The following is a 10,596-nucleotide window of genomic DNA, read 5'->3' as shown; positions in this document are numbered from 1 at the left end:
ATGGCAGATACGATGAGGGAGCAGAAGTTGGCGGTGGCCAGAAAGAAGGTAAAAAATGCAGTGTTTAATACGTCTTATGATGAGAAAGTAACTTCTATGGAAAGATATAAGTCTGTTGTTGTGGTTGAGTAATTGTCCCTTTGTCTTTACCAGTAGAAGGGTGAAGTATTGTGGGTGGGTGGACGACTCGGACTGATGTAAACAAACAAATAGAGTCAGCTGATGGTAACTGACAGGTGCGTGAATTTATCACCTCTTCCTATGTCAGTATTATGTAGTAAAATCAGCTTAATGTCCCATGTGTGGAGATCAAAGTTGAGTTATAATGAATTATAGTTGTTCAGCCCTATAATTTTACGTATTTAATATTTTACAAAATACACTTGAACGTGTGTGGTAAATTACAATGTTCAGAACATTGCAACACCTGACTTTTTTTTTTTTTTTGGTACAGTATAACAAGATGACAGTTGCTCAGTGATTCAGTAATTATTTACGAAACGGGAACACTGATTCCACCTATATTATGATAAACTCATTATCTCAAGGCAAGTAATTGGTACAGATGCAACACAGTTAACTGCAGAATTGTAACTGCAGGAAGTGATTGGGAAAAAAAAAAAAATTTGCCAATTTTTTTCATATTCAAGGAAGCAGCCAGGTCGCCCGTGTCACATATTTATCAACAGTCTCCCCAACTACCAGTGCAGCTTACCAACCATCGCTCTGAATGGATGCATTGGTGTATCAAACATACTCAAATATGCGCAAAAGAAAACACTAATAAGTGTCAAATAGAGATGTACAGTACCAATACAAAAAATTGGACCGGTACAAATACTACTACCGATACCAATACCAGTGCATTGGAGACCAATCTGTTTGACTGTTGCCCATTGTGCGACTTTCTTGTTTTCAAGTTTGTCATTAAACTACCATGCACCATACTCAAATTAATTTGATACTAAATAATTGGATATTACTAATATATAATTTATTTTTCATCCCTATAAAACATCCAAATTCTGTTCAACAAAATACCGTAACTTCCAGTGAGTGATATGCCACTCACTAAATTCCTTTTAAGTATCGATAGTATCAGCAGAAAATCAGCCGATACTGATTCTGGTACCGATACTCTAAAAATGCAAATCACCAATACCAATACCGATACATCGGTACATCTTTAGTGTCAGAGCTTTGGAAAACTTAGTGATTTAACCTAATCTAACTTGGCCAGAGCTAACTGAGGGGGCTTTGCCTTTCCAGATCCCCCATACTTTTAACCTAACCCAACTTAACCTAGCCTAATCCATCCTAACTTGACCTAACTCCCCCCGAAATTGGGATTGTCACAAAATATTATATGGAATATCCAAAACCCATCAGGGCAAAATGCAACTCAGGAAGAACCTGAAAAATAAAAAAGAAAGAAAGAAAAAGAAGTCAATATGCAGGAGGATAAAGAGCAGCTGCCGCCAGAAGCAGCTCATGGAATGCCACTTCTTGCAGTTTGTTGTGTCCTTGGTAAGCAAATGGCTACATGCTAAAGGAAACAGTTGATGTAAACCAATGCAAACAACACACAATTCCACCAAAGTAATTGTACATCCTGGACACACCATCTGGAAATCACACCAAAAGTAAAACGTGCATTCGCAGCAGGGTTGGCATTAAAAAAAAATAAATTAAAAAAAAGATAAATAAATTGTTTCTTACACTTAAGATTTGCATTAAATGTAGTCCTAGTCATACATACAGACAATACAGAAATTTTCCTAAAATCATACTAATGTTTCTCCAGGTACATTATTGTAGTTCTATCTGTCTATCTGGTGCCTGACATCCCGTAAGGGGTGGTCACAAACAAATTGCCTCCATGTCGCCCTGTCTCTCGCCATTTCACTGCCCTGCTCTCAGCCTTCACCCCCATCTCTCTTATGGTACCTCTCCACTCCATCGCTCCATCTCATCATTGGCCTCCCCCTCCACCTCACTCACATACACTATCCTCATCAGTTTCTCACTCTCCATCCTCTCCACATGGCCAGACCACCTCAGTGTGTTTCTCCTGACATTTCCTATCACATCTACATTCACAGCACAGCGCATTATTGTAATTATTTATTATTTTTTGATACGTTGCAGACCTGCCTTTTCCCTGTAGCTAATAAGCTTTCCTCTTGGGACACTTTTGGATGTGGGTTCTCACTCATCCTGTTTTAGCACTTATATTTGGTTGCAGTATTTGCAGCCTGCTTTCTGTTTACTCTTTTCTAAAACATCAACTTCATCCCACTCAGTTGCCATTTTTCTCGCACAGCCAGCAGGCATCTTGTTGCCATGGTTTTCTCACTACCAAGGAAAAACTGAGACTGAGTACTGAATTAGCAGTAGTCAAGCCTCACCTGTTCATTTCCTGTATTAACATTTACAGTACAAGTTATCAAAGGCTTGGACCAACTGGACCAGCCTGTATCAACATGTCTAAAACAAATATCTTTTCCCCAGATAACATGCCAAACCTTTTATTTAGTTCTATATTACCTTGTAATTGCTTTTTTAACTGATTTACATATAAATATGAGGAATAACAATATAACCCAAAAAAGCTCAATAAAACCCAATAAAGCCCCCCCATAAAAACAAAAAAACACGGTGGGTTGGGTAAAACAAAACAGATGGGTAAAAAAAAAAAAAAAAAAAATTGTAACCCCAGTTCGCAGTGTTTGACATTCATGGCGATGTCGGTGGAATATTTATAAATTCAAAATTCTAAATAACAGCCTTCTGAGGTAAGTTTTAAAAAATCCCCAGCGGGTATGGTAATCCAGGAGAGGTCCCAGTTACCCTGTGAAAGACATTTTACTAGAGTATATGGAAAGGCTGCACCCTTTTGTTAAAAAATTACCAGCGATTCAAGCTGTTTCCATATAAATCCACATTCTTAAGGAAAATAATTTTAGTACTGTACCAGATACATCACATTAACATTTAATATTCAGTAATCAACATTGGGTCTGGTTAGTACTTGGATGGGTGACCGCCTGGGAACACCAGATGCTGTTGGCATCCCTACGTGTCAAGTGGGGTTGGTGGAGGATTAATGCCCCTCCCTGTAAAACAATTAACTCTAAGCCATTGGCCACCCAGTCTGGGATACATGGCGTCTGGCAGTGAATGGATGAATGAAAATGAATTAATGAGACAGGACCTCATCTTGAAAATTAACAGAATTTTTCACTCACCCTTAAGGTATGACCAGCTGATCTTCCCTGGGCAGCATTAACAAGCAACAAACTTAGTTATAAAACCAACAAAATCTTTATCTTTAAAAAATTCTGAAAGGGTGGCTCTCACCAGTGTTCAGTCTGGCCTTCTTTAACCTACTTTCCCTGATATTCAAAAGCCTCCTTACTTAAATAGGTACTGTACTTTAGACTGACTAAAGAAGTATTTATATATCCTTAATAACCTATCCTACACCATATATTAACAGATCTTTTTGAACACTGGTTAAATGCAGTGAACATGAAAATAATATTCTAAAATACAGATCCAAAAATTATGCCGAAGAAGATGTTAATCCTTAATCTCTTCAATCTAGTGATATATTTATTTTATTTGTACTGTCTCTGGGGCGTTTAATTCAACCCTGGAGAGACTTTTTGAGCCTCAGGGGTTAGACATGGCTTTCATTAACCCAGTCACAAGAAATCTCTTCAAAAGTGAACATAGTCTGCTAGAGGTAGTCAGAATAAGCAGTCATTTTTGTTCCCAGATGTAATGGGGTAAATGTTTGACTGAATACCTTATCACAGAGACTGTGCACTCTTGATGGGACAGTATTGTATTGGGTGATGGATGGATGGATGTAACTCTGTGGAGGTTAGGACCAACAATGCTCAAGTTTGAACCAGTGATGCCAAGGTCATCCCTGTAGTTCAAGTTTGTTTAGTCCCAATAAATGAATTGGGACCCAGGCATCCCAAAGTTAGGTCTGAAGGGTGGGGTTTTCTGATAGGTTACATCCCTTTAGGTTTGGTTATTATAATGATCATAAATGACCCTTCTAAGAGTGCCCAAGGTAGGACCAAAGAGTGCCCAGGTTATACACTCAGGTTAATTGGGAACCTGCTGGAACACATAGTACAGTGCTTCATCACATGTCTCTCTGTCTGTTGCCAGATGCCTTAATCCCGTAAGAAGCGGCTAGAAATATATCACCTTCATGTCACTTTGTCCTCTGTCATTTGACTGCCCTCCTTCCAACTTTCTCCTCTCTCATAGTTCTCCACATCATCCCTTCACCTCATCCTTGCCCTGCCCCTCCCTCTCATCCACCTCATTCACACACACTGTTTTTGTCAGTTTTTCATTCTCCATCCTCTCCACATGGCAAACTGTCTCAAAGGCTTTCTCTTAACACTTATCAGTCACAACCACATATTTACATCATATAAAGTAAGTGGGTAACTTTCTGTTCATGTCCCAAAACTGTGAACAGTGACAGCAACCCACCACCTTAAATCATGCTGCAATTTTTCAGTTACGTCAGTTTCAAAAGAAGAAAGGTACAAGGCGTGTGGCAGGAAATGGCAGCAAGGAAAGTACTCCAGAGGTGAGAGGCCTAACAGTAATATAAAAGTGTTAGTAACGTATTGCTGTACTATCTTGAAAAAATTTTGGTAGGTACAGTAGTTGGAATGGGACACATCACAAGATGTTACAGTTAACTTCCGTGTGGCCTTGTTAAAAACATGATTGTCATATATGTGTACCCTTGATGAAGACAATCATATATTTATGCATATACTGGTAACCCTCTGCAGTCAGATCATGTGTTGCATATTTTGTCACTCGATTCTTAAATTTTGTTATACAGTATTTGACACTGTTCTCTTTTTGCAGGAGATAGTACTTGAAGACTCAACTCTTCTCTCAGAATCAGGTACATTGTCTTCCCGGGCATCCTCTACCGACTTGGCTTCTGAAGAATTTTTGGAGACTTCAACAGAGCCTCTTGCTGTTGGTGCTCAGAAAGAAAGTGAAGCCAGAATAAATTCTTTTACTACACCAAATGAGAGTGAAGAGAATGCTGCTTCATATTACACTGGAGGACAGATTGAGACTGAAGCAACACTCATAAATGAAACTCCAGATTGGTCTCAAGTAACTCATAATGGAAGTCATAGTCCTTTAGTGCAAGTTGCCAGTAGTGAATCCAATGGAACCATGCCACATAACTCTTTTCAGATACACAAAGATGATATACACCAAAATAATGACACTGTCCCTGTACAGTCAAGATTGAGTATCAGTTCCAGTCATGATAGTTTTTTGCCACCCACTCAGACAGTAAGTGTGAATCCTATAAGTAATGCACCACATGTTGGTGAAACACATGAGTGTGAAAATATCATTAAAAACTCCCATGTCCATCCAGTGGCAAAGGATGTACCAAGCATTTCAGAAAGCACCATAGCACCCAGTCTCAATGCTCCAGAAGCTTCAAGTGCTCCTGACTCACCAGATATTGGGGATGGAGGTGAGGGGGGATCAGTCAGCTCAGAGACAACAGCTAGTGTTACAACTGCTATTCATGTAGTGGGTGGGGATGGTCACGCAGGCCTTAAATCATCTTCAGAGAGTCTACGACAAATATCACTCCAACTCAGTGGCCTCATGAGTGAGAGTGAATCAACTGGTGGGTTATTTTCATTTTTTAATATGTACCCGTAACTGTTTTCATGGCTTTATTAATTTATTCTCACACTGTATACAATACTGTATGGGTAATTTGTATTATTTTGTATGCATCATGAATCATTTGAAATACTGTAATAAGAAATTATGACTTGAGATTCTGTGTCCAGTGTATGTGTAGTTTTTTTATAGCAAAGTATTTCATATCTAACATGTGCAGCCCCAATGACGTTGGATCCAACTGTTAGTGAGCTGGAGCGACGGAACAGTGAACTGGCGGCTTTGCTGCTCCAGGAATCTCAGAAGTGTCAGCAGCAGGCACAGCAGATCATCCACTTGGTCAGTTCTCAGAGTGACCTCATTCTGTTGATCACAAAGCATATCTCAAAATGATATTCCAATATGATTGGAACTGAATAATGAGTTTCGTGTATGATGACTCATCATTTGGTTCATTACAAATACACTCTTTATTTTCTGCCCTAGGTCTTTCAGGTGTTTGTAATTTTCAATGTAATTATGAATTGCTTTTGAAGTGTACTGTACCTTCTGTTGTGTGTTATATTAAGTTCTGGTGCAGTCTCTTTCACTCTGACTGTCATATACTGGTACATTTTTCTGTCTGTCTATTGCCAGATGCCTTGATCCCATATGGGGTGGCCACAAACAAATCACCTCCATGTCACCCTGTCCCCTGCCATTTCACTGCCCTGCTCCCAGATCACACCCCCCTCTCTCATATACCTCTCCACTCCATCCCTTCATCTCATCCTTGGCCTTCCCCTTCCTCCACCTCACATACTCTCCTTGTCAATCTCTCATTCTCCATCCTCTTAACGTGGCCAGACCACCTCAGTGTTTTTCTCCTAACGCGTCCTATCATATCAACACCACAATGCTCCTTCACCTCCTCATTTTTCAGTCTGTCTCTCCATGTGACTCCACATGCTCCTCTCAAATAACTCATTTCTGCTGCTCTCACTCTTGACTTGTGTCCATCCAACAAGGTCCAAGCTTCACTTCCATACGTAACGTTGGTATCACAGTACTGTCATGTAGTTACTACATTTTTTAAGGCTAAATAATAATACTTACCAGTTTTCAAGAGCCTTCTATCTCTCTTTCTCATATCAAAAATTTTTCTATACATCCTTCTTTCCTTAATTCAGAGCTTCTCACATGCTAAGTTTTGATCATTTTTTAACCAGTTTTGTTTTTTATTTACAGTAGCAGTGACCTTAGACTCTTCTAGCACTGATTTCCGGACCTTTTTTTAGGAGTGGCAATTATCTTCCCAGAATACAGCAGTATCCCATATTTTGTTCACACTTTTAAATGGTACCATGCTTGAACTAATAAATGCAGAATATGTGGTATTTAAGATGGCAAATAAAATAGAGAGAAAACAGGGATTTCATAGGTGAACAGTGTGTGAAGAATGATGAGGGAAAGGTAGTGGTGGACAGTGAGGATATTACAGGTGCCAGGAGAGAGCATTATATCTGGCAGCTGAATTTGGAGTTTGACTGTAACATGGAAGGTTTTTAGTCAGTAGATCCAGTGTTTGACCCTTGGCCCATGCTTGCTGCTGCTACTGTGAGCAGGGCAATAGGCAGGATGCCATTGGGGAAGGCAACGAGTGTATCTTGAGTTGACACTGAAATGTTGAAGGCCGCAGGAGAAGTAGGAGTGGGTTTAGTTAATGATTTCATAAATTCAAGTAGATATGAGTGTATTGTCTCAGATTATCAACTATGGAGTGTGATTGTAAATGTGTATAAGGGGAGGAGTGAGATCTTGGAAAGGGGTAATTATAGAGGCATAAAACTTTTAGACCAGATAATGAAGGTAATAAAGAGAGTCCTAAAAGGTACAATAAGGGAAAGAGTGAATCTTGGTAAGATGCAGTTTGGGTTTATGCCAGGTAAAAGAACCACTGATGCCATAGTCATTGCCCAACATCTTCAGGAAAAATATATGGGAAAGAAAAGGAAGCTGCACTTTGTGTTGATTTGGAGGAAGAAGGTCTTTGACAGAGCCCCCAAGGAGGTGGTGAAGTGGGCAGTGAGAAAGTTTGGGATCAAGAAGTGGGCAGTGAGAAAGTTTGGGATCAAGGAGTGGCTGGTTGCCTCTACGAAGTTTATCCTCACATACCGCTGTGAGTCTCTATCACACTCATCTTTGACTTCTTTCTCCCTCACCAGTATAATGATCCATTCTCTTTGATATCATATACAGTAAGGTGTGTCTCTGTAAACATTTCCCTCAGTCTCATTTTCAAGGACTTCCTTTGGCACCATATGTGCATTCGTATGTGTCCATACCGTCTCAGTGTATTCCTTTTTATCAGTTTAGTATTTCCACTTTGGTGGTAGGTGGTGGCAACCATCATCCACTCACTTGATGTATTGCTGCCTACTTCTTCCATAGTCTTTATCATTCTTTTTCAGTGCCTGCCCTCCTCTCTTCCTGTTTCTCCCATCTTTTCTGTCACTTCTTTTTTCTTTCCTTTACAGGTGGCTTTACATTGAGTGACAAGCCAAATGATTTCCTGTAAGTCAAGAAACCATTTACAATGCTGAGTGGTATCCATATATCCAAACCATACCTGCTCCCTATGTGTCAACAAGTGGGTTGGTGGAGAGTTAGTCAAATGGCCACCCCTTACGGGATTATGGCGTCTGGAGATAGATAGATAGTATTTCCACTTCATTGTAAGAAAAAATGTCACTGGTATACAGGAAGCTATCTGGGGTGTCACTTAGTGTAGAGTCAGTTGTAGGTAGCATTATATGTAAGTAAATGGTGGGTGGCTGTACCTACCACAGATGTAAGAGCTACTCATCACTGCAAGACATAGACTGCATACAGAGCAATCCTCAGTTGATCAGTCTCACAGTGCCTGTTGGATGTTGCATATGGAAGTGGCTGTTGGTGGTGGTGGTGATGTTTTGGCTCCAAGGTAATCTGGATGTTAACCTGGTGGCTTGCAGGCTGATGTTTCCCCTTACTTGAAGTCTACCATCCACCTTTTTAAGGAACAAGAAGTGGGGTGGCATTTTTATAACTGGACAGCAGAGTTGCCAGGTTACTGTATGCAGGTTCCACTGTGTGAAGTTGTCTTTCTGAAGTTTAGTTCCAAAATCACATCACTCCACAGAAGAGCCAGGTGGAACGACTTGAGTCAGAAGTTAGCAGTACTCGAGCCATGATGAACTCAGTGGGAACTGGTGGGGCCAGGGAAGCAGAAAGTCTGAGGGAACAGTTGCAAGTCCATATTCAGACCATTGGCATCCTGGTAGCAGAAAAGTCAGAACTTCAATCTTCCCTCACCCACACCACACATGCTCTCACCCAGAGGACAGGTGAGTGGCACAGTTGGTTTCTCTTGGCACTGAAACAGACCATCCTCATTTTTACTTAGAGGTGTGTTTCATAGTATAAATATTGTCCACATAAGTGGTACTGTACTGTTGTTGTTTTGTAGTCCCAGACTCCTGTGGACATGAAACTGGTGAATTAAGGATGAAATTGTCCATATCCTGCAGTCCATTATCCTTCTTTAAGGAGATCAAGAGGGAATTGAGAGACAGTCGTATAACTGGGCAGTGAAGCTGTTTGATTGTATCGATGCCTCCGTCTGAAGGCATCCCTTTCCAGCACTACCCTCCTGTTAAGTGAGGGGAGCTGGCAAGCCAGCTTTGCTGGCGACAGTGGAACTGGAGTAGATTATTTTCTGCAATTTATTGTGGACCATAGGAAGAAAGAAAGTGGTGACCTATAATAAGGACTGTGTGGTTGGGATGACAGTTACTATATACTGTACTGTAGTGTAAAGGTATCAGGTGCTTTTGCCACTTCATCATCATCATCATCATCATCTAATCCTGTGTTGCCCCATGAAGAGTGTAGGAGCCTTGGGCTAGGCAAGTTGGCCTCGACATTTAACCCATGGATTGCGAGCCACAGCTCAGGCTGTGCTTTCCATGCATCACCGCTAACTACTCCACTGATACACTAACTTATAAATAGCGCTACGCAAAGATGGAGAGAGAGAGAGGTTTTTTGCTTTTCACCAGATGATGCCCTGGATGTTTATCTTCAAGTTTATAATAAACAAAAACAAAAATATTGTATATTTTTTTCTTTTCATATTTTCACTACTCCCCTACATAAACTTACGCATAGTCCTACACAAAGACGGAGAGAAAGAGATTATTTTCTTTTTCACCAGATGATGCACTGGATGTTTATCATCAAGTTTATGATAAACAAAGTTCAGTATATATATATATAACTTCTCTACAAGTAACTACAAAGTCTTTTGTGACATTTGGTAGCAGCGAAAGTACGCACCTCGTCTTCGAATCAGCAGAGAATTTCTACAAAAGCAGGCAACACTCTACAAGAGTCCTTTTTATATATACAAAATGTCACAAAAAGGACTTTGTAGTTACTTGTAGAGAAGTTATATATATATATATATTGAACTTGTGGATGAGTGGTTGTTATACTTGAGTAGTTTTGTAAGTAGAAAATCTTGGTTCCCTTTTGTCATTCAATGACAGGAGAGGTAAAGAGTAGTATGGGACTATTTTTATTTGTCTTGGAAATATTAACAAAGTCTCTCACACACGAGCGAAGTATCAGTAGAGTCCCACTAGCTACCTCCCTGTCTCGCTCTCTCTCTCTCTCTTCCAAGTTGCTAAGCCCTTCTCCCTACTACCTGTCGCTTCTATGGCCTGTCTCCTTCTGACCTCTTGACTCCCAAATTCTGGTGTAGCAGGGGTCGTGTCACATGTGTTACACTGTGGTTGGAAAGTTCCAGAAACCTGTGTGTGAGTATGTGTGCATGTGTGTGTATGGTCACGAGGCGCTGTCGTGTGCCTA

At 40.3% G+C, this 10,596-nt stretch overlaps 1 protein-coding gene across 1 annotated transcript in view; it reads left to right on the top strand.

Moving 5' to 3' along the window:
- LOC145411843 (golgin subfamily A member 2-like) overlaps positions 1 to 10,596 on the top strand; it is a 46,040-nt gene continuing 35,444 nt past the window's right edge. The window contains exons 1-5 of the mRNA XM_080281802.1: positions 1 to 48; positions 4,550 to 4,636; positions 4,915 to 5,707; positions 5,927 to 6,045; positions 8,867 to 9,071. Coding sequence (XP_080137928.1) covers positions 1 to 48; positions 4,550 to 4,636; positions 4,915 to 5,707; positions 5,927 to 6,045; positions 8,867 to 9,071 — 1,252 coding nt within the window. The remainder of the gene's footprint in view (positions 49 to 4,549; positions 4,637 to 4,914; positions 5,708 to 5,926; positions 6,046 to 8,866; positions 9,072 to 10,596) is intronic.

Source organism: Coenobita brevimanus, chromosome 91, assembly GCF_032717465.1.
Source record: "Coenobita brevimanus isolate Jiangsu-jjx chromosome 91, ASM3271746v2, whole genome shotgun sequence".
In the NCBI taxonomy this organism is placed as follows: domain Eukaryota; kingdom Metazoa; phylum Arthropoda; class Malacostraca; order Decapoda; family Coenobitidae; genus Coenobita; species Coenobita brevimanus.
Note: the sequence above shows the minus strand (reverse complement) of the source record. Positions and strands in the feature narration are given on the sequence as shown.